Here is a 23889-nt window from a genome sequence, read left to right on the forward strand (position 1 = left end):
GGCGCTCTCACTATTATTGAATATTATCACATAGAAGTGTTCAGGGCCATACTCTTATCAGACAAGTGAAGTTTGGAGCCGATTGGACAATGTACACTCAAGTTATAGCAAACTCGTGTGTTCTGGCGGTACATCAAAATTTAACACCACACCACGGACACGCCCAGGGCGGATTCAGATGGATAGATAGATAGATAGACTTTATTAATCCCCGAATATCCTAATAATCATAGCAGCCAGGTACATTTAAATACAATAAAATACAATAGAATAAAATACAACAATAGAATAAAATACTTAGGTAGAAAAGATAAAAAAGATGAATAGGTAGATAAGGTGCAAAGAACTTGTAGTTGCAAGATGGTGGTAATAATACTGATGATATGATGGTATTGTGTTATTGTTAATAACAGTATATAATAATAATATTAATTAAAGCTGCAAGCAGCGTTGGGCGGGACCTCGCACTCCACGCGACTCGGGGCGTGCTGCGGCCGTGTCACGTGCCATCGTGTCAAGTGCGGACCACAACATGAAAATTTCACGTAAATCAGCTCAAAATCGACACGCAGCACTTACTTCCTGTTGCCAGTAGGTTGCGCGATCACTATGTCTGAATATTGTCATGTAGACGTATTCAGGGTGGGACTGTTATCAAACACGTGAAGTTTCATTGAGATTGGATCATGTACGCTGAAGTTATGAGGACATGTTCAGGGTGGGACTGTACACTGAAGATATGGGTAATATCTGTTTGATGGCCAATCGGTGTCATGTCGTCACGGGCACGTTGTTGAACGTACAGTCACAAATAGCACAACTTTTGATAACCAATGTGTCTAGATTGCAGTGATCGAAATTGAAGTCAATCTGATAAAATCTGTAGGAGGAGTTAGTTAAAACAGAAGCCCTTAAATGCCGGAAATGGAATCACAGTTTGACATTTGATTAAACCTGGCCAACTTTGAGGGCACGCCACGGACACACCCTTTAACGTGCCGTCACAAATAGCACAACTTTTAATCAGCACCATTTTTTTAATGTACTGACCAATTTTGAAGCAGATACAATAAATTTCCTAGGAGGAGTTCGTTCAAATACAACGCGAAAAGCTCACCGAAAGTGAAACTTTAAATCAAAATGGCCGACTTCCTGTGGGGTTTCTGGTATGGGTCCAGGAGGCTTTTTTGTACTTCCCGGCATGTTACACGTGCCTACCGAGATTCCTATATATCGGTGAAATGTGGCACCAGGGCTGCTGTTTTTTTATCCTGTAGGGGGCACGACAAACACGATTTTTGGTATGTGAGCTTCAGGCACTACTCTACACGTGCCCTGTTATGAATATTTCATATTCATAACTATTACGGTCTCCGCACAGTGATCTATCATGCCAAAAGAGTGCCACCTAGTGGCGTATTTTTTTTGTCCTTTTTTAGTGAGCCTCAGGGAGTCATGGGCAAGCATCGTACCAATTTTAATTTTAATCACACGTGCCGTTGCAGAGATATAAACTTCTTCATTTTAAAGAGCGCCACCTAGTGGTGATGTTCTGAAATTCTGCACGATGCCTAAGGAAGACATGGGGAACTATGGACCCAAGCTTGGTGTCAATCGGACAAACCAATGTGGAGAAATGGTCCACTTCCTTTTTTAACGAAAAATCCACAGGAAGTGCTAATTTTATAACGTCCTCATTTTTTGAAATATCAAAATTCTTTGAATAAGTTTTTTATTAAGACGGTCCCCAGATGCTACTTGAAATGTTTTGTGTGAATCGGACAAGGCGCATGGGAGGAACACGGAAAATTAGTTTATGGACATTTCGCGCTGTAGCGGAGAAAAATTATAGGCAGAAGTGGGCATGGCTATATGGGGAGATTCAGCTCTATTCACCGAACGCGTGGATACAAGGTTTTTGAATGTGCGACAAACAATGTAGAAGTTATTAGCCTAAACGCATATCCCCATTTCACCAGGCCTGACAACTTTGCTAAATAAAATTTAGTTTTCGTATATGTTCAGGGGGGCAAAATTGCAGTCAAAGGGGGCTAAAAATAATGATAGGTAAGAAGAAGAAGAAACATAGCAAATACAATAGGGACCTCCAGCGGTCGCTGGCTCGGTCCCTAATAATAATTAAAGCTGCAAGCAGCATTGGGCGCGTCAAGTGCTGTTGTAACACGTGCCGTCGTAACACGTGATATCGTAACACGTGCAGACCACAGCATGAAAATTTCACGCAAATCAGATCAATTGAAGTTTCATTGAGATTGATCATGTACGCTGAAGTTATGACAACTTCTTTTTTCGTTGAAAGTCAGTAGTTGAAATTTGACGCCACGCCATGGGCATGCCGATTGACACACAGTCACAAATAGCACAACTATTTATCTACAGTTTGTTACACTCAAGTTATAGTAAATTTGTGTCTTCTGGCGGTACATCAAAGTTTGACAGCACGCCACTGACACGCCCTTCAACGTACAGTCACAAATCTCACAACTTTTAATCAGCAACATTTTTCAAGTGTACTGTCCAGTTTTGAAGCAGATCCGATAAATTCCCTTGGAGTTCGTTCGTTCAAATACAAGACCACGGAATTCAAAATGGCCAACTTTGGCACGCCCTTCAACATACTGACCAGTCTACACGTGTTCTGTGAATTCCATATTCATAACTATTACCGTCTGCGCAGAGTGATTTACCCTGCCACCAAAGCACCACCCAGTGGCATGGTTTTTCTCTCCTTTTTAAATGAGCTTCAGGGAGCCATGGGCAATCATCATACCAAGTTCCATATTAATCACACGTGCCGATGTTGAGATATAAACTTCTTCATTTTAAAGAGCGCCACCTTGTGGTGATGGCCTGAAAGTGTGGACGATGCCTAATGAAGACAAGGGGAACTATGGACCCAAAGTTGGTGTCCACTGGACATACCAATGGTCCCCTTCCCCACGAAAAATCTACAGGAAGTGCTAATTTTACGTGCTTATTTGTTGAAATATCAAAATACTTTAAATTACTTTTTTTGCCAGGACGGTCTACAAATGCTACGCAAAAAATGTCATGCAAATCGGATAAAAAAACGTATAGATGGAACACGGAAGTGGGCGTGGCCTATATAGGGAGATGCAGCTCAATTTACCGAATGCGTGGTTTTAAGGTCTTTGAAGGTGCGACAAACTATGCGGGAGTTATTAGACTAGTTAAAATTGAAGCCCTGAAATGCCGGAAATGGCATCACAGCTTGACATTCGATTCAAGCTGGCCAACTTTGACCGCATGCCACAGACACGCCCTTCAACATACAGTCGCAAATTGCACAAGTTTTAATCAGTAAAGTTTTTTGATTGTACTGTCCAATTTTGAAGCAGATCTGATAAGTTCCCTATGAGGCGTTCGTTCAAATACAAGGCATAAATTCACAGAAAATGACCACAGAATTCACGCAAACGCAAACATAGTTTTTGGACATTTCGCACTCTACCGGAAAAAAAATCTAGGTGGAAGTGGGCGTGGCCTATATAGGGAGATGCAGCTCCATTCACCGAACGGGTGGATATAAGGTTTTTGAATGTGAGACAAACGATGCAGGAGTTATTAGCCTAAACCTACTTTTCTTAATAGTAGCGCCACCTAGTGGCCGAGCCGAATGTCAAGCATAGAATATCCAATTTTTTACCAGGCCTGACCACTTTGCCAAATAAAATACATCAGAAGTATATGTTCAGGGGGTCAAAAATGCATTGAACATTTCCCACATATAATAATAACTTTAGCAAATACAATAGAGACCTCACAGTGTTTGACACTGGCTCAGTCCCTAATAATAAACATTCGAAAAAAACAATAGGGACCTTCCAGTTGACACTGGCTCGGTCCCTAATAATTTGAGCAAAAACAATAGGGACCTTCCAGTTCCCACTGGCTCGGTCCCTAATAATATATTGTATAAATAAATATGATATATGATATCAACATGGTTTATGTTAACACATATCACATATGATATGAAGTATATGTTCCACAGGTAGATTTAGTCCAGTTCTGTGATTGTGGATCTGACAGAGGCAGATGAGTTACAGAGTCTTATTGCGGTGGGGAGAAACGATTTTCTGTATTGTTCCTTCTTGCAGCAGGGTTGAATAAGTCTGTTGCTGAAGCTGCTCTTTAGCTTGTCCAGTGTTGTGTGGAGGGGGTGAGAGGAATTGTCCATGATTGCCAGCAGTTTTGCCAGCATCCTCTCCTCCACCACCTCCTCCAGGGTGACAAGCTTAGAGCCAACAACAGACTTGGCCTTCTTAATAAGTTTGTTTAGTCTGTTGGCGTCCTTTGCCTTGATGCCCGCATCCCAGGACACCGCAGCAAAGAAGATGGTGCTCGACACAACAGACTGATAAAACATCTGCAACATCCTGTTGCAGACATTGAAGGATCTGAGCATCCTCAGGAAGTAAAGCCGGCTCAGGCCCTTCTTGTAGATGGCCTCTGAGTTATTGGACCCATCCAGTTTATTGTCCAGTGTGACTAGGGATGGGAATTGATAAGAATTTAACGATTCCGATTCCATTATCGATATTGCTTATCGATCCGATTCCTTATCAATTCTCTTATCGATTCTCACTGGGTGAGGGAATAAGTACAAATTTGTTTGTATTAACTCGCTTTAATATCTGATCAGAAGACACAGCACAGAGTATACACAAATTATGTGTAGCAACCTCAGAACAAACCTAAAAGTAAAGTCCAGGGACCCATAGCTTAGGGCAGTGTTTCTCAACCAGTATGCCATGGCACGCTAGTGTGTGCCTTGAAAGATTATCAAGAGTGCCTTAGGATTAGGAAATTGTTAGTTTTCACATTAATTGGTCCAGACAAAAAAATAAATGTTTGGGTTTTTAAGCCCAACTGCCATTATGTGCCATAAAAACTAAAAACACAGACTGAAATAGGGTGGCCATTTCTTTCACATCAAAAAGGGGCACACTTTGTATACACAGATATTTGTTTGGTATGATCTGGTTTTAAATTTTTATGTTTTTCCACCAGATTACATGAAGGTGCATATAGGCCTGTCACGATAACAAATTTTGCTGGACGATAAATTGTCCCAGAAGTTATCGCAATAAACGATAATATTGTCGTTCCGAGACCATTTTCATCTAATATAATGATAATGGCATAATAATGCAGGTACACCTTTTCAAAGATCAATAAACTTTTATTTCTAAACAATATGTAACACTGGAACTGGAAGACATTTTAAATATCCACAAGGAATGAACAAAATAAATAAAATGGACTCTCAGTCTCTGTTAACAAAATATTCACGCTGTTGTACAGTTGTGGAATTGCCGTTTGTGACACGTGTGTTCTCCCAGGCAATTCGTACTGGTTGTCAAATGTTTGCATCATTTGCCGAAATGCCGGCTTTTCGACGATACTGAAGGGCAGCATCTCTTTAGCAATGAAGCGAACTACACTGTCTGTGAGTGAACACCATTTTGCACTGTCCTGTTTGTACTTGGTTTGTCGACTAAACGCCCCAGTGATTGTGTACTGTCGGGAAGACGGAGACAGCCCACCTGTGGTAGTGTTTTTTTCCCAGCTGGGAAAACTGCATCGGATGGTTGTGTTTGAGGTGCATATGCATGTTTGTCGTGTTACCGCTTTTAATACATACTTTTTTTTCACAAATGCGACATACCAACTTTTAGTTTAGTGGTTCACCTCTGTCATTCGGTCTAAATCCGAAGTGCTCCCACACTGCAGCTGTAGTGTTTGGCTTTGACACTAAATCCATCTTTTCCTCCAACTCTCAACTAGCATTTTCTCTCGTTATACTCCTCATGCAGCTCTTTTGCTGTACTCTGTGGTAGGCTACACCAGGAGTCCCGTCTCCCCACACAGAGGCCAGGGTTCACTCCTCGTTACGCTAAGGAACCAAGAGGGGTCACCTTTGCACCGGAGTGCTCATCCAGTCTCTTTGGTAGAGAGAGAGACGACGAAAACAAACAAGCATGCAAATGGAAATTATCGCGGCTGAAAAAATGATCAAGCTCATTTTATTTATCATGCGATTAATTGATTTATTGCATATCGTGACAGGCCTAGGTGCATACACATACCACATAGCTAATAATAATTATACAGGATACAGCTCATGACAACGTGCCCTTCCAATTCAGATTAACTGTTCTTAATGTTTTTATCTGGATAGGTAAAGGCTAACATTGCGTTCTGTCACTGAGAGCTTGATTGACAGCCTGGTGGTAGCAACTGCTTGAGTGCCTGTTGTAGCAATCAACACATGGCTCATTTGAATATTAAAATTAGCCATGTGTTGATAGGTCAAGACAAGAAAATGTAACCAATGAAATTACTTATTTTGACACACATTTTTAGCCAAATAATTTGTTTGCAGAAAAATGATCATGTCATTTAAAGTTACCTTCGGCATTGGTCACAGATGGCGTCCCGTTAGCTCCGCTGCGGCTTGACTCAATTGTGTCGCTAGGTAGTAGTGTATCAAACACGCAACAGTCCTGCAAATTAATTGCATGCTGTGTGGCCAAATGTTTCTGCATATTGGAGGTAGTTCCCCCTTTGACGAAATGGAAACTTTACAAGTGTTGTAAGTGACCGTATTGTCGTCTTTTCGCGTGAAATATAACCAAACTTTAGAGCGGTTCTGCCTCGACGCCATGTTTGCTGCATTCTGAACCAAAACAATGCAGCACGTGTGTGACGTCATGACGCATTTGCAACGAGTGGAACCCATAAGCGGAATCGTTAAGCAGGCACGCTGACGGTTCCAAGGAATCGATTCACTGGGCACCGGTTCTGAAGAAGAACCGGTTCTCGATTCCCCTCCCTAAGCGTGACACCCAAGTACTTACATGCTGACACCATATCCCCATCTAACCCGCCGATGTTGACAGGAGAGGGCAGGGGCTTGTTCCTCCTAAAATACACCACAAACTAATAGATAAATGGAGAAAATTATGGATAATGAAAATAATCTTAAATCACAGTCCTTTATTGGCTTCAGCTGGTACAAAATGCATGACTCAGAATCTAGGAATCATGGAAATCTGAGCATATCACACCTGCACATTATTCGTCCCTCTATTCTTACCTGAATTTCAGTCAGTGAAACATTTTGACTGATTTAAGATTATTCTTTTTTTTCCTCTTTTTTTTGATAAAGAATGGTTTACATCAGGGTCTTACCCATCTTAACAGCTGAGCAGAAACTGAACCTCTTTGTTGGTCCATACAGTGAAGTATACCTAATAAAGAGTCCTTACACCTCAGTGCACTAGGTGGACATTTAACCTTCAACATCCATGTCTGTCCCCTTTCAGACCACTTCAATCAGATGTGTCCATCTGGAAGAGGTTTTATTCCCAATGGAGACTTGCTATATGGAGTGCCCACAGCTAGCAGCTACAAAGGTAAGCTACCTCTACACATAACCTAACACCATACACAAATCACATAGCTGAATCTGTAGTGTTTTATAAAACACATTTTTATTTTAGATGTAGCAATGCATGATGCTTATAATTCTCCCTTACATAGAAGTGTGACTTCTATACACTTTGTCCTCAAGAATCCCTATGATGGAACAATAAACATTTCCAATGCAGAGAGAATTATATGATAATGATGATAATGACGTATTTACAGTTAGGCCCAGAAATATTTGGACAGTGACACCATTTCCATGATTTGGGCTCTGCATGCCACCACACTGGATTTGAAATTAAACAACTGTGATGCAATTGAAGTGCAGACTTTCAGGTTTAATTCAAGGGATTGAACAAAAATATCCTATCAAACGTTTAGAAATTGCAACCATTTTTAAACAAAGTCTACTCATTTCAAGGGCTCAAAAATAATTGGACAAATTAACATTACCATAAATACAATTTTCATTTTTAATACTTTGCTGAGAATCCTTTGCAGGCAGTGACTGCCTGAAGTCTGGAACCCATGGATATCACCAAACGCTGGGTTTCCTCCTTTGTGATGCTGTGCCAGGCCTCTATTGCAGCTGTCTTTAGTTGTTGCTTGCTTGTTTGTGGGTCTTTCTGCTTTAAGTTTTATGTTAAGCAAATTAAATGCATGCTCGATTGGGTTGAGATCTGGTGATTGACTCGGCCATTGCACAATATTCCACTTCTTTGCCTTAAAAAACTTCTGGGTTGCTTTTGCAGTATGTTTTGGGTCATTGTCCATCTGTACTGTGAAGCGCCATCCAGTCAATTTTGCTGCATTTGGCTGAATCTGAGCAGAAAGAATATCCCATCAGAATTCATCCGGCTGCTACTGTCTCCTGTCACATCATCAATAAACACTAGTGACCCAGTGCTGTTGGAAACCATGCATGCCTATGCCCTCACACTGCCTCCACCATGTTTTACAGAAGATGTGGTGTGCTTTGGATCATGAGCCGTTCCAAGCCTTCTCCATACTTTCTTCTTCCCATCATTCTAGTACAGGTTGATCTGTCCTAAGAACGCTGTTCTAGAACTGGGCTGGCTCCTTTAGATGTTTTTTGGCAAAGTCTAATTTGGCCTTTCTATTTTTGATTTTTGAAATGGTTTGCACTTTGTGGTGAACCCTCTGTATTTGCTCTCATGAAATCTTCTCTTTATCGTAGACTTAGATACTGATACACCTACTTCCTGGAGAGTGTTCTTCACTTGGGTGGATGTTGTGAAGGGGTTTTTCTTCACCATAGAAAGGATCCTGCGATCATCCACCACTGTTGTTTACTGTGGACGTCCAGGCCTTTTTGAGTTTCTGAGCTCACCAGTGCGCTCTTTTTTTCTCAGGATGTACCAAACTGTTGATTTGGCCACTCCTTACATTTCCGCTATCTCTCTGATGGATCTCTCCTTTTTTTGCAGCCTAAGGATGGTCTGTTTCACTTCCATTGAGAGCTCCTTCAACCGCATGTTGTGGGTTCACAGCAACAACTTCCAAATGCAAATGCCACACCTGGAATCAACTCCAGACCTTTTACCTGCTTAATTGATGATGGGTTAACGTGGGACCAGCCCATGCAGCCCATGAAATAGCTTTTGAGTTAATTGGCCAATTACCTTTGGTCCCTTGAAAAAGAAGCGGTTACATATTAAAGAGCTGTAATTCCTAAACCCTTCCTCCAATCTGGATGTAAATACCAGATCATCAGACACTGTGCACCTCTCTCTCTCTCTCTCTCACCCCAACTGGTTGAGGCAGACGACCACCCACCTAGAGCCGAAGGGTCTGTCCTAGGTTTCTTCCTCTTAACAGGAAGTTTTTCCTTGCCCCCAGTTGCCAAGTGCTTGCTCGTGGTGGTTCGGTCGAGACCTGCTCTATTTTAAAAGTGTCCTGAGATAACTTCTGTTATGAATTGGCACTATACAAATAAAATTGAATTGAATTGAATTGAAAATACCCTCAAATTAAAGCTGAGAGTCTGCACTTTAAGCCCATATTGATTATACAACTGTATTTTGAATATGTTTGGGTAAACAGCTAAAATAACAGAACTTGTGTCAGTGTCCAAATATATGTGGACCTAACTGTATATGCTAATGCTACATGAATGAATGAATGCAACATACCTAAATATTTTCATGTTAAATCTATTCCATGTGCCTATGCCCTAACAGTACAGTTCCTTCTGTCTCTCCATTGTAGCACAAAGCTGGCCATTAGCTCTGTGAACATGTAACATTTGCTGCCTACTCTCTGTCTGTCTTCAGATGCAGATGAATGCACGCTGTTTGGCCAGGAGGTGTGTAAAGGAGGCTTCTGTTTAGACACTGTGGGCAGCTATGAGTGTTACTGCAAGACTGGACAAGACTACGACCCTACCAAACTGGAGTGCAGAGGTCAGAGTGATACGAAGCAAAAACAAAGGCTGTGTGTGAGTGTGTGTATGAAAAACAAATTAGTGGTGGACTGCACAGGCTATTCAACAATGTTAAGTAAGATTCCAAACCATAGGGAGCAAACAGTGCTCAGTTCAAAGTAGCTGGGAGTTGCGTAGGGAGGAACTGAATAACTTTATTCAGTTGACTCAGCAAGATTACCCATCATTACACCTCGCTGGACTCCCAAAAACAAACAATAGGCGTTACCAGTCATAATTATCAAGGCCGATTAAATATAAATATATATACAATAGCCTACATAATAATTTTTAAATATTTAAATGTTTTATCTCTAGAAATTAAACTAATTAATCAAATTAAATTAATCAAATCACATTTATTCAAAAGTTACATATATTTCAATAAAATACATTTTGTAATGCTATCAGTTTTTAAGTATATAATAATATTATTATTTAATTCATGTAAAATTGTCACAGTAGCAGCAACAAGGTGTTTGTTACCAGGCTTGGCTGATGTGTGCGTTCGTAATGGTACAGGGTGTTCCGAATGGAGGAATTTTACAAAGAGAAGTCCCCTTAACTGACATTGCCAGAACTGATAGCAGGGAGTACTGTCTATGTACACTGATGAAGGGAACCCTGCTCCTGTGTTAAAGATGTCAGACCATTTACACATAACACATAAACTGTCAGCTTAACTTGCTTTGGTAAATGGTAAATGGTAAATGGACCTGTACTTGTATAGCACCTTTCTAGTCTTCCGACCACTCAAAGCGCTTTTACACTACGTGCCACAGTCACCCTTTCACACACATTCACACAGTGATAGCAAAGTCCATCGAACAGAAACTAACATTCATCCACATTCACACACGCAATTTGGGGTTCAGTATCTTGCTCAAGGAGCCGGGGATCGAACCCACAACCTTCCGATTAAGGAACAACCCGCTCTGCCTCTGAGCCACAGCCGCCCCTTTGTGTATGAATACTCAACAACACAGGAGTTAGACAGGGCAGAGTATGGAGCACAGTTGCTACTATAGGAGACCAACTACAGGGTGGGCTGATGACCAAAGAGGAATGCACATTTAACATTTATCTGAATTACAGTGTAATTCTGCTGTAAAGCTGTCAAAAACAGGAATCAGGCTGCAACCTCAAAATGTCTCAATGGCAGCTCCTTGAATTTTCTAGAATATTTTTCGTAGTGCATGGCTGTATGTTTGAAGAAGACTCTACACAATGGTTTGTGAAAAGGTTATAAATATTTCTTCAGATAGAATCATCTAAATTAAAAGACTTCCTTCAACCTAATTAAAAATTCCAAAATCTACGAATATGCAAATTCTGTTAATTTGGACATCTGGACACAAGTCAATTCTCAGTGTATGTCTACTGGTGGCTTCAAGTTTCTACATCACAGTCACCAGAATTGACTCCCAAACTATTTGTGATGTCTCAAATCATTAAAATTATCAATATCAATGAAGACATAGAAACTGTTTGTGAATGTACGCAAACTCTAATTTAAAAAGTTAAAAGTAAAAGGGGACTTATTATGCCTATTTACAGCTCTGTATTTTTAGTGTGAGACTCCGCTACATACATAACACGTCTGGAGGGGATCTTTAACTCTTATATTATATGATGTGCTAATGAGCTTTTCAGCAATGTAAAACTGTTTTGTAGGAGCTATCATTCGTGAGCAATGGGGAGTTGCATTGGTTGGTAAAAAAGGGTTTTCAGCTTAAGAGTTATTTATAGTTAAATAGTTCATTTGTGTGTGTGAATGCATTGGCATGGTAATTTAGCGTGAGGAAGTGCTGATGACATGAAGAGAGTCCTCTGACTAAGTTATTTTTCCATTAAATGTCTCTGTTTGCTTTGTTTCCCGTAGACATCAATGAGTGTCTGGATGAGTCTGTGTGTGTTGGTGGACAGTGTCGGAACACAGATGGTTCATTCATGTGTTTATGTACTCATCCTATGGTGTTGGACCCCAACAGTAACCGCTGTGTCTTTGTTCCTGAGGTGGCCGGTAAGAAAGGCTTTTTTAATATCCCATGTTTTAACTAAAGACAACCATTCAGGAGACTGCATCCTAAAAAAAGTCCCATCTCCTTCCATTGCAAATTCTTCCAATATCCATATTGTGTTTCAGGTTTGTCAAGTCTTAATATTTAACTCCTTAACATCGCTACCTAACAAGTTCCAACAATTAAACTCTCAATAAACCATTCTTAATTGATAAGCTGAGTTTAAACTAAAACAGTCCATCAAACAACCTGAAAGTAACTTGTAGTGTGTTTAAAAAAGGATTAAGTTATAATGACCTGAAGAGTCACGTGACCGGCTAGACAAGATGGTGGCTTAGGCTTTTTGCGCTTCCCCTTACCTCCTTGTTTTTAATTAGTTTATCCCTTCAAGTCTATTTTTATGCTGATATTTGTGGCTCTTTTAATTGCTTGGGACAAAAATGACTGAATCTGGGAAAAAGAACAGTGCAGGTGGAGCCTCCACGAAGTCGAACAAAGGAACTCGTGCTACTGAACTGGATGCTATTGCAGACACGCTAATGGAGAGACAACATGAATATCTAGATCCTTGGTTCGCTCAACTTCACGAAATGGGTAAAGGCACAGAGGATAAATTGAACGTGATTCAGTCTGATCTGGCCTCGCTCTCGTGAGTATTGGTGTGGTGAAAGCAGATATTTCGGCTCTGAAGAGCACTGTCAAAGAAAACTTGATGGCAGTTACTAACCACGAGACGGTGCTGCATACACTTGAACTCAAACTGGCGCACATAGAGGACAGGAATAGACTCTGCAACGTTCGTATCATCGGCTTGAAAGAGGGGGTCGAGAGGTCGAACAGCGTGCAATATCCAAACCGGGCACTGTCGGAGTGGTTCCCGTCTCTCTAGACTGGGCAGCCAGAGATAATGAGGGCCCACCGGATCTACAATGGACGCCCTGCCCGAGACAGGCCCCGCACTCTCATCTTCAACATCCTCTGCTACACGACGCGGCAGGCTATTCTCCAAGCTGCGAAGAAGGACCCGGTCACCGTTGACGGCAAGAGAGTGAGATTTGCCGCTGATTATATTAACCACACAGTCAAGCGCCCACAGGCTTTCACCCAGGCGATGGACACCGCGCAAGAAAGAGGAGTTGAATTTTTTCTCCTTTACCCGGCGACCCTGAAAATCAAAGATGGGTCGGATTATCGTGTTTTCAACAACCCCAGAGAAGCTGAGGATTTCCTCAACTCCCGACCGCGGGCTCTGGCTAGTGAAGCGGTCAGCCGGCACACCCGGGCCAACACCTCACAGGCGGCCTGAGGACCCATAACAGCCCCTGATCGTCGCCCTGATACAAAACCGCCGCTAATGGATGGAAGACTCATCAACTCATAATCTTCCTGGAGTAAATTAGTCCGTGGAATGATTAAGAATTTTCTTTCTCTTCCACACCGAATTATTGTTTCTGACTTTAAGCGCCTGCTCGAGTTGTGGGCGTTATAATGAATGCTGAAACAAGGTAACATGCACATAACACTTTACTGCCTTTTTTTTTTATATTAAAGTGACTGTTTAGTCTCAGGTCTGGGTATCTTACTGTGTTATAGCTTCCTCCACATCTGGTACAAAGACCAAGGGTGTGGCTATCATAGCCAGACGTAGCTTTAGAATTAAAATCCAAGACATGTGGTCTGATAAAGAGGGCAGGCTGACAATTGTTGAGACAGAAATTAGTAACAGGGAAATAGCCTTCACATCGGTCTATGCACCAAACTGTTTTGATAGAATTTTTTACGACAATTTGACAAATAGTATGCTGGAGCTGAGTGGTATTCGTTCATTGTGGGGGGAGACTTTAACAAGGTTTGGAGGGCAGCTAATGACAGGACAGGCAAATTTGAGACAAGGGATCAGAAACTGGCGTCCACAGCTTTACAGGCTTGGGCTAACAGCCTGGGTTTCACAGATTTGTGATGATCGATGAATCCATCATCAGTGACTACTCCTTTTTCTCTGCTCGACACAAATCTTGTTCAAGAATCGACTACATATTTGCATCCCCTAAACTCTTTCAAAATATTCACAATGTATCTCTGCTTCCCATAGCCCTCTCCGAACATAAAGGTGTGTTTTGCCCAGCGATGCTCAACAGCGCTTCCCCTGGCCGGTCAAAAAAGATATTAACATCATCCTCAGACGCTAGTCAGAGTTTTTAATCCACAGGACCAGGCGACTGTATTATTTGCATGGGTCAAGGCCCAGCCACCTGTTGGCGATGAAGATTAGGTCAAATGAGCAGTTCTCAGATATCTCTTAAGTAAAATTACAGTCAGGATCTGTCACCCCTGACCCGACGCAGATCAACAACACTTTTCGTAGTTTTACTCTGACCTGTAGAAATCAAACATAACTTCTCGACAAAGACAAATTTGACAAGTTTTTGGCTCGATTGAAGTTACCTCGCCTTGCAGTGGAGGAGGCGAATGATTTAGCAAAACCGATTTCTCTTGAAGAACTTAAAAAGGCTGTGCTCAGTATGCAAAGGGTAAAATCACCCGGGTTTGACGGCATACCACCAGAATTTTACGCAGCCTTTTGGGACCTCCTTGGCCCGTTGCTTCTCAGTATGATCCACTTTTCAATAGAGAAAGGTGCTTTCTCTAGGGATGTCAATATAGTTATAATAACCTTACTACTGAAGAAAGATAAAACCCCAACAGAATTTGGTAATTATAGGCCCCTTAGTCTGTTGAACACCAATGTTAAAATATATGCCAAGGCAATCTCCCGCCACCTACAACCTCATGTATCATCACTAGTTCACTGTGACCAGACCGGCTTTGTGAAATCGTGTCTGGCTGCTCCATGTAATTGAAGCAGCAACAGACATCAAAACCCCAGCAGCTGTTTTTATCCCTGGACATGATGGAGTGTTCGACCGCCTTGAGTGGTCTTTTTTGTGGTCGGTTTTGGAGGCGATGGGTTTTGGAGAAGGCTTTATAAAAATGATACAGTTGTTATATTCAAACCACTCTGCAATGGTTCTTACAGGTAACATTTGTTCCACTCTGTTCCCAGTATCTAGATCATCTCTTCCACTGTGCAGCGCAGGAGATTAGATGGGGGACTAGCGGTGCCCAACTTTAAACTTTACCACTGGTCCTTCACTCTTAGACCCCTTGTCACATGGTTTGACTCCCAGATGGCAGTTTCTTGGCGTAAAATGGAAGAAAGAATGGTGCACCCGTGGTCTTTGGCAGACGTTTTATTTGCAAATATCTCTGTAAGTCAGAGTCAATTACATTATGGCCCCACTGTGACCCATCTGATCCAGGTTTGGCGCTCAGTGGAAAGGATTTGTGATATATCTTGCAGATGGCACCTGCAATCTCAAATTTTTAATGATAAAGGTTTACTGATCGGGGGGAGACCTGTCACCTACTCTCAGTGGGAAAAGGGAGGGATACAGTTTTTGGGTGATATTTTCGGCTTGGAAACAGTTGTGTGACTTTTTACAAAACAATAGTTTATTTGAGGATCTTCAGTCAGGATTTAGAGTCCATCATAGCACAGAGACAGCTCTGGTTAAAGTTAATAATGATCTTCTGATTGCTTCTGACAATGGACTTGTCTCTGTACTTGTATTATTAGATCTTAGTGCTGCATTTGACACCATTGACCATAATATTCTTTTACAGAGACTTGAGCATCAAATTGGCATTAAAGGAACCACACTAAGCTGGCTCAAGTCATATTTATCAGATCGTTCGCAGTTTGTACATGTTAACGATGAATCTTCAATAAATACTACAGTTAGTCATGGAGTTCCACAAGGTTCTGTACTTGGACCAATACTATTTACTTTATATATGCTCCCCTTAGGCAACATTATAAGGAATCACTCCATTAACTTTCACTGTTATGCAGATGATACGCAGTTATATCTATCGATCAAACCCAATGAAATTAATCAATTATCTAAATTACAAACATGTCTTACGGACATAAAATCCTGGATGAGCTGCAATTTTTCTGATGTTAAAAAACGAACTTCTTGTTCTTGGCCCCAAAAACCTTAGAGACTCACTGTCTAAAGATATAGTTACTCTAGATGGCATTACATTGGCCTCTAGCAACACTGTCAGGAATCTTGGAGTTATCTTTGATCAGGATTTGTCTTTTAACTCCCACATGAAGCAGACCTCTAGGACTGCCTTCTTTCATTTACGTAATATTACAAAAATTAGACACATCCTATCACAGACAGATGCAGAAAAAGTAATCCATGCATTTGTTACTTCAAGGCTGGATTACTGCAACTCTTTATTATCAGGTTGCCCCAATAAGTCCATTAAAACGCTCCAATTAATTCAGAACGCTGCAGCACGAGTACTGACAGGAACTAGAAAAAGAGATCACATCTCTCCTGTACTAGCTTCTCTGCAATGGCTCCCTGTAAAATGTAGAATAGAATTTAAAATCCTCCTCCTCACCTTTAAAGCTCCTCATGGTCAGGCCCCTTCATATCTTAAAGAGCTCACAGTACCCTATTACCCCTCTAGAACACTACGTTCTCTGAATGCTGGGCTACTTGTGGTTCCTATAGTCTCTAAAAGTAGAACAGGAGCCAGAGCCTTCAGTTACCAAGCTCCTCTCCTGTGGAACCAGCTTCCAGTTGTGGTTCGGGAGGCAGACACCCTCACCACATTTAAGAGTAGGCTTAAGACATTCTTCTTTGATAAAGCTTATAGTTAGGGCTGGATCAGGTGAGTCCTGAACCATCCCTTAGTTATGCTGCTATAGGCCTAGACTATCGGTGGATTTCCCATGGTGCACTGAGCTCCTCTCTTCCTCTCTCTTTCTGCACTCATTCATGTCCCATTAATGCATGTTACTAACTTCACTTCTTCCCCGGAGTTCTTGTGCTTTCTTGTCTTGCAGGTTCTTATCGATCCTGGTGGAGCTTCCTGCCATGGTCCTGCTAGATTGCCATTGCCAATACTGTTGCTGTGCACCCGTATGTCTCTCTCTCTCTCTCTCTCTCTCTCTCTCTCTCTCTCTCACCCCAACTGGTCGAGGCAGACGACCACCCACCTAGAGCCGAAGGATCTGTCCTAGGTTTCTGCCTTTTAACAGGCAGTTTTTCCTTGCCCTTGTCGCCAAGTGCTTGCTCATGGTGGTACTGTTGGGTCTCTGTAAATAATGTTTTAAAGAGTTCGGTCTAGATCTACTCTATTTGAAAAGTGTCCTGAGATAACTTCTGTTATGAATTGGCGCTATACAAATAAAATTGAAGTGCCGAAAGATCATTTAATAATAACACTGGTATGGTCACAGGCACTGTCTCCGATATGAGTGCCGTCAGCTCAGCGGCCACACCCTGCCAAAATTGAGCAATGGGGGGGCACTCCCCCACCATGTGGAGGAAAGTGCCAGTGGTTTTTAATGTACAAAGGGTGCATGAGGGATCATTGATAACTTAAATAAAATGTAGCTAACGAGGGGTCCGGTAGGTCCTGTGTATGAAATTATAATGGATCTGCCGGTGGTCATGGTTTCGAGAGGCGATTTTGATATTGACCAACACCTTGTCCCAATCAAAATCCTGATCCAGTCCGGGGACATCACCCCTCCATAACCTGTCTACTGGGAGCGTTTTGTAGGTGGCCTCAAGCAAGTATAAGTATACAGTGGATACCATTCCCCTCGCAGCTCTTTTAGTAACAATCAACTCATGAAGTAGATGTGTAGGCAGCGGGTGCTGCCAAGGTACACCGTGTGCTTTAACTCAATTCAATTAAATTTTATTTGTACAGTGCCAATTCATAACAGAAGTAATCTCAGGACACTTTTCAAATAGAGCAGGTCTAGACCAAACTCTTTATAACAATATTTACAGAGACCCAACAGTACCACCATGAGCAAGCACTTGGCGACAGGGGCAAGGAAAAACTGCCTGTTAAAAGGGAGAAACCTAGGACAGATCTTTCGGCTCTAGGTGGGTGGTCGTCTGTCTCGACCAGTTGGGGTGAGGGAGAGAGAGGGAGAGAGAGGGAGAGAGAGACGGAGAGAGAGACAGAGAGAGAGACAGAGAGACAGGTGCACAGCAACAACAGTATTGGCAGTGGCAGTCAAGCAGCACCATGGCAGGAGGCTCCACTAGGATCGATAAGAACCTGCGAGACGAGAAAGCACAAGAACTCCGGGGAAGAAGTGAAGTTAGTAACATGAATTAATGGGACATGAAAGAGTGCAGTAAGAGAGAGGAAGAGAGGAGCTCAGTGCACCATGGGAAATCCCCCGATAGTCTAGGCCTATAGCAGCATAACTAAGGGATGGTTCAGGACTCACCTGATCCAGCCCTAACTATAAGCTTTATCAAAGAAGAACGTCTTAAGCCTACTCTTGAATGTGTTGAGGGTGTCTGCCTCCCGAACCACAACTGGAAGCTGGTTCCATAGGAGAGGAGCTTGGTAACTGAAGGCTCTGGCTCCTGTTCTACTTTTAGAGACTATAGGAACCACAAGTAGCCCAGCATTCAGAGAACGTAGTGTTCTAGAGGGGTAATAGGGTACTATGAGCTCTTTGAGATATGAAGGGGCCTGACCATGAAGAGCTTTATAGGTGAGGAGGAGGATTTTAAATTCTATTCTAAATTTTACTACTTTACTTACTTTACTTTAAACTATTGTTATGTAGAAAGTCACACAACTCTTTGGCGACTACCTTCTCCAGAATCTTAGAGAGGAAGGGGAGGTTAGAGATTGGTCTATAGTTAGCTAAAACCCCTGGGTCAAGAGTGGGCTTTTTAAGAAGGGGTTTAATTACAGCTACTTTAAAGGACTGTGGTACATATCCTGATAATAAAGAAAGATTAATCATATTCAGCAAAGAAGTGCCAATTAAGGGAACAACTTCTTTAAGCAGCCTAGTTGGGATCGGGTCTAATAGACAGGTTGATGCCTTCGATGAAGAAATGATTGAAGTTAACTGATGAAGATCGATAGCAGAGTCTAATGTTCTTCGTAGTGAGCCTGCAGCACTATCAACAAGATTATCAATTTCAGAGGGACTAAAGTTGTTATAGGATTCTGTTAAATTCAGACATGGCATTGAATTAAACACTGAAGGAATCTCCTCCTTAAATTTAGCTACAGCACTGTCAGATAGACATCTGCTGTAAGAAGTCCCTGAATGTCAGAAACGTATAATGTTGGCAGGTTTAACAGCTGCTAAGAAAATTATCGCAGTACACTGGAAGCCCCCTCACACTTTGACCATCAGACAATGGGTTTTAACTTTTCTTGATGTTACGTGTATGGCGCTGTCGACAGCCTGTATAAATGAGGCCAAGGAGGTGAATGTGAATATGTGGCTCACTACGGCTGAAGCGTTGAAGGGCTCACTCTGATCCTTGTGGTCCGTTGTGTATCTGATCTACTTCACTTGGCATCTTGAATCACTCAGTAGGTCTATATTAACTGTTCCACAAGTCCCTTTTTTGTTTTTGTTTTTCTCTTTTTGTTATTGCTGTTTGTTTTAGCTGCCGTGTCTCGAGTCTTATTTATTTATTTATTTATTTTATTCAGTGTATGTGTGTGGGGGGGAATTGATGTAACGGTATGTTCAGTGGCTGTACATCATTATTTGTTTTGTGTTTGAATGAAAATTAAAAAAATATTTGATACAAAAAAAAGTTATAATGACCTGAAAAAAGGGTCAGTACTTGTGGAAAATATTATTGCATTTAATTTTACGTGGAAGCTTTGGTAAAGAAGTGGAAATATGTTGCACCCTTTGTAATATTAATAATACTTAAAGCTGAAAGCAGCGTTGGGCGGGACCTCGCACTCCGCGCAACTCGGGGCGTGCTGCTGCCACGTCACGTGCCATCGTAACACGTGCGGACCACAACATGAACATTTCACATAAATCAGCTCAAAATCGCAACGCAGCGCTTACTTCCTGTTGCCAGTAGGTGGCACTGGGCGGGACTCTTATCAGAGAAGTGAAGTTTGGAGCCGATTGGACAATGTACACTCAAGTTATAGCGAATTCATGTTTTATGGCGGTACATCAAAATTTCCCGCCACGCCACAGACACACCCCCTCACCACATTACACACATCATCAACAATGTGTTTTGCATTTTATGAGTAAACTTCAGCTGGATCTGATCATCCTGATAGGAGTAGAACATGAAAGTATAAAACGTGATACTTCCTGTTGCCAGTAGGTGGCGCTCTCAGTATTACTTATCATCTTATCAGGCGTGTTCAAGGCAGGCAGTCAATCAAGCTCTCAGCACAGTGAACTTAACGTTGGTTGTGGGCTGAAATTCTGAAAATGCTCATACTCATATGTATAGGCACAGCCTAGGCAAAGCCTATACATCTGAAACAGAAGGTACTGTATTTTTTTTTACCCTTTATCTATCCAGATAAAAACATTAAGAACAGTTTCTGTATGATGTTTATTAGAGCTATGTAATCTGAATTGGAAGGGCGCGTTGTCATGAGCTGTATCTTGTATATTTATTATTAGCTATCTGGTATGTGTGGACGGGCACGCCATTCTTTGGAATAACGTAAATAGCACAACTTTTAATGGTGAATGTGTTTAGATGGCTGTGTCCAAATCTGAAGTCGATCCAATCAATTCCCTAGGAGGAGTTCGTTCAAATACAATGTGTGCAAATCGCCAAAAGTTGCCACAAAATCCAAAATGGCCGACTTCCTGTTGGGTTTGAGGTATGGGTCCATGAGACTTTTCTGCTTCTTTTATCATGATACACATGCGTACCAATTTTCATACTTGTCGCCTTTACGTGTCTTGGGGGCTGATTCTGGGGGGGCGTGGCTTAGCCGTTTGAAGGAGCCAGTGCACGGGGACAATTGCATATCTTATATATCATATTTTCGCTATGTTTGAATTTTGTGCAATTTTCCATGACTTTTCGAGCATGGTAAGGTTGCCAAATATGCGGTAATAGGCGGAAAAATAATAATTCCTAGTGAAACAATAGGGCCTTGCACTTTTGTCAGTGCTCGGTCCCTAATAATAATTCCTAGTGAAACAAGAGGGTCCTTGCACTTTTATCAGTGCTCGGTTCCTGATAATAATAATTCCTACAGGAACAATAGGGTCCTTGCACTTGTCAGTGCTCGGTCCCTAATAATTCTACAGGAACAATAGTGACCTTGCACTTGTCAGTGCTCGGTCCCTAATAATAAATGGACCAAAAACAATAGGGACCTTCCAGTTGATACTGGCTCGGTCCCTAATAAACTGAGCAATTACAATATAGGGTCCTCCCAGTGTTGACACTGGCTCGGTCCCTAATAAACGGACCAAAAACAATAGGGACCTCACTGTGTTTGACACTGGCTTGGTCCCTAATAAACATAGCAAAAACAATAGGGACCTCACTGTGTTTGACACTGGCTCAGTCCCTAATTAAAGCTGCAAGCAGTGATGAACGGGCCCTCGCACTCCACGCAACTCGGTGTCTACTGCGGCCGCGTCACTTGTCGTCGTAACACGTGCGGACCACAACATCAAAATCGCCATGCAGCACTTACTTCCTTTTGCCAGACTCTTATCAGACAAGTGAAGTTTGGAGACGATTGGACAATGTACACTCAAGTTATAGCAACTTTGTGTGTTCTGGCGGTACATCAAAATGTGACGCCACGCCACGGAAACGACCTTTGATAAAAACTGAACACAATCATGAAATATCATCTACAACATGTTTTGCATTTCCCGACTAAATTTCAGCTACATCTGATCATCATGCTAGTTCCTAACAATAATAATAATAAACTGAGCAATTACAATAGGGTCCTCCCTGTGTTGACACTGGCTCGGTCCCTAATAATAATAAACATATCAAAAACAATAGGGACCTTCCAGTTGATACTGGCTCGGTCCCTAATAAACATCCCAAAAACAATAGGCACCTTCCAGTTGATAATGGCTTGGTCCCTAATAATAATAATTTGAGCAAAAATAATAGGGACCTTCCAGTTCCCACTGGCTCAGTCCCTAATAATAATTTCATAAACAAATTTAGAAGTGTGTGATCTGAAAGGCACAATCGTGAGATCGTTTAAGAATTTCCATTTGCAAATTTAATAGTAGTATATGTTTTTTAATTAATTTATTAGGGGCCGAGCGCCTTTGACTGCGTTTTTGCCCCCCTGAACATATACGAAAACTCAATTTTATTTGGCAAAGTTGTCAGGCCTGGTGAAAAATTTTATATTGCTTTCGGGTCGGCCACTAGGTGGCGCTACTATTGAGAAAAGTATTTTTACTTTTTGGTTACTTAATAGCTCCTGCATAGTTTGTCGCACATTCAAAAACCTTGTATCCACACGTTCGGTGAATGGAGCTGAATCTCCCCATATAGGCCCCGCCCACTTCCGCCTATAATTCTTTTTGTTAGAGTGTGAAATGTCCTTAAACTACTTTTTCATGTTTCTCCTACACCCTATGTCCGATTCACACAATTTTTTTCTCCTAGCACCTGGGGATAACATGGTCCAATCTCAATGAAACTTCACGTGTTTGATAACAGTCCCGCCCTGAACACGTCTAAATGACAAATTCAGAGCGCGTGATCGCGCCACCTACTGGCAACAGGAAGTAAGCGATGCATGGCGATTTTCAGCTGATTTACATGAAATTTTCATGTTGTGGTCCGCACGTGTTATGATGGCGCGTGACGCGGCCGCAGCACGCCCCTGCTTGCAGCTTTAATTAGGGACCTCGCAAGCGACCGCTGGAGGTCCCTTTTGTTTTTGGTTCGTTTCTTATTAGGGACCTCGCAAGCGACCGCTGGAGGTCCCTATTGTTTTTGGTTCGTTTCTTATTATTAGGGACCTCGCAAGCGACCGCTGGAGGTCCCTATTGTTTTTGGTTCGTTTCTTATTATTATTATTATTATTATTATTATTATTATTATTTTTAGGACCCTTTGACTGCATTTTTACCCCCCTGAACATATACGAAAAGTCAATTTTATTTGGCAAAGTTGTCAGGCCTGGTGAAAATGCGGAGTTTACATGTGTCACTTTCGGGTCTGCCACTAGGTGGCGCTACTATTGAGAAACGAATTTTCACTTTTTTGTTACTTAATAACTTTTGCATATTTGCTCGCACATTCAAAAAACTTATATCCACGCGTTCGGTGAATGGAGCTGAATCTCTCCATATAGGCCCCGCCCACTTCCGCCTATAATTTTTTTTCGTTAGAGTGCGAAATGTCGTTAAACTACTTTTTCGTGTTACTCCTACACGCTTTGTCCGATTCCCACGAAATTTTTCACCTAGCACCTGGGGACCGCCCTGGCAAAAAAAGCAATTTGAACATTTTCGAAATTTCAAACAATAAGCACGCTATAAAATTAGCACTTCCTGTGGAATTTTCATCAAAAAAGGAAGTGGACCATTTCTCCACATTGGTATGTCCGATTGACACCAAACTTGGGTGCATAGTTCCAGGTGTCTTCCTTAAGCATCGTGCACAATTTCAGGCCATCAGCACTAGGTGGCGCTCTTTAAAATGAAGACGTTTATATCTCTACAACGGTATGTGTGATTAAGATGAAACTTTGTACGATGCTTCCCCATGGCTCCCCGAGGCTCCCTTAAAAAGGAAAAAAAATACGCCACTAGGTGGCGCTTTTTGGCATGAAAAATCACTGTACGGACACCGTAATAGTTATGAATATGAAATTCACAGGGCACGTGTAGAGTAGTGCCTGAAGCTCACATACCAAAAATCGTGTTTGTCGTGTGTGCAGCGCCCCCTACAGGATAAAAAACAGCAGCCCCGGCGCCACGTTTCACCGATATGTACGAAACTTGGTAGGCCTGTTTAGAATGCCGGGACGTACAAAAAAGCCTCTTGGACCCATACCCGAAACCCCACAGGAAGTCGGCCATTTTGATTTAAA

The 23889-nt window shown here is 41.9% G+C and overlaps 1 protein-coding gene across 7 annotated transcripts in view; it reads left to right on the plus strand.

Moving 5' to 3' along the window:
• Positions 1 to 16415, plus strand: part of ltbp1 (latent transforming growth factor beta binding protein 1) — a 134205-nt gene extending 117790 nt beyond the window's left edge. For all 7 annotated transcript variants that reach the window (XM_051422791.1, XM_051422750.1, XM_051422763.1 and 4 more), the window contains 3 exons: positions 7374 to 7463; positions 9771 to 9899; positions 11802 to 16415. In XM_051422791.1, coding sequence (XP_051278751.1) covers positions 7374 to 7463; positions 9771 to 9899; positions 11802 to 11980 — 398 coding nt within the window. In that variant the 3' untranslated portion in view covers positions 11981 to 16415. The remainder of the gene's footprint in view (positions 1 to 7373; positions 7464 to 9770; positions 9900 to 11801) is intronic.
• The last annotated feature ends 7474 nt before the right edge of the window (positions 16416 to 23889 follow it).

This window comes from Dicentrarchus labrax, unplaced genomic scaffold (genome assembly GCF_905237075.1).
Source record: "Dicentrarchus labrax unplaced genomic scaffold, dlabrax2021, whole genome shotgun sequence".
NCBI lineage: Eukaryota > Metazoa > Chordata > Actinopteri > Moronidae > Dicentrarchus > Dicentrarchus labrax.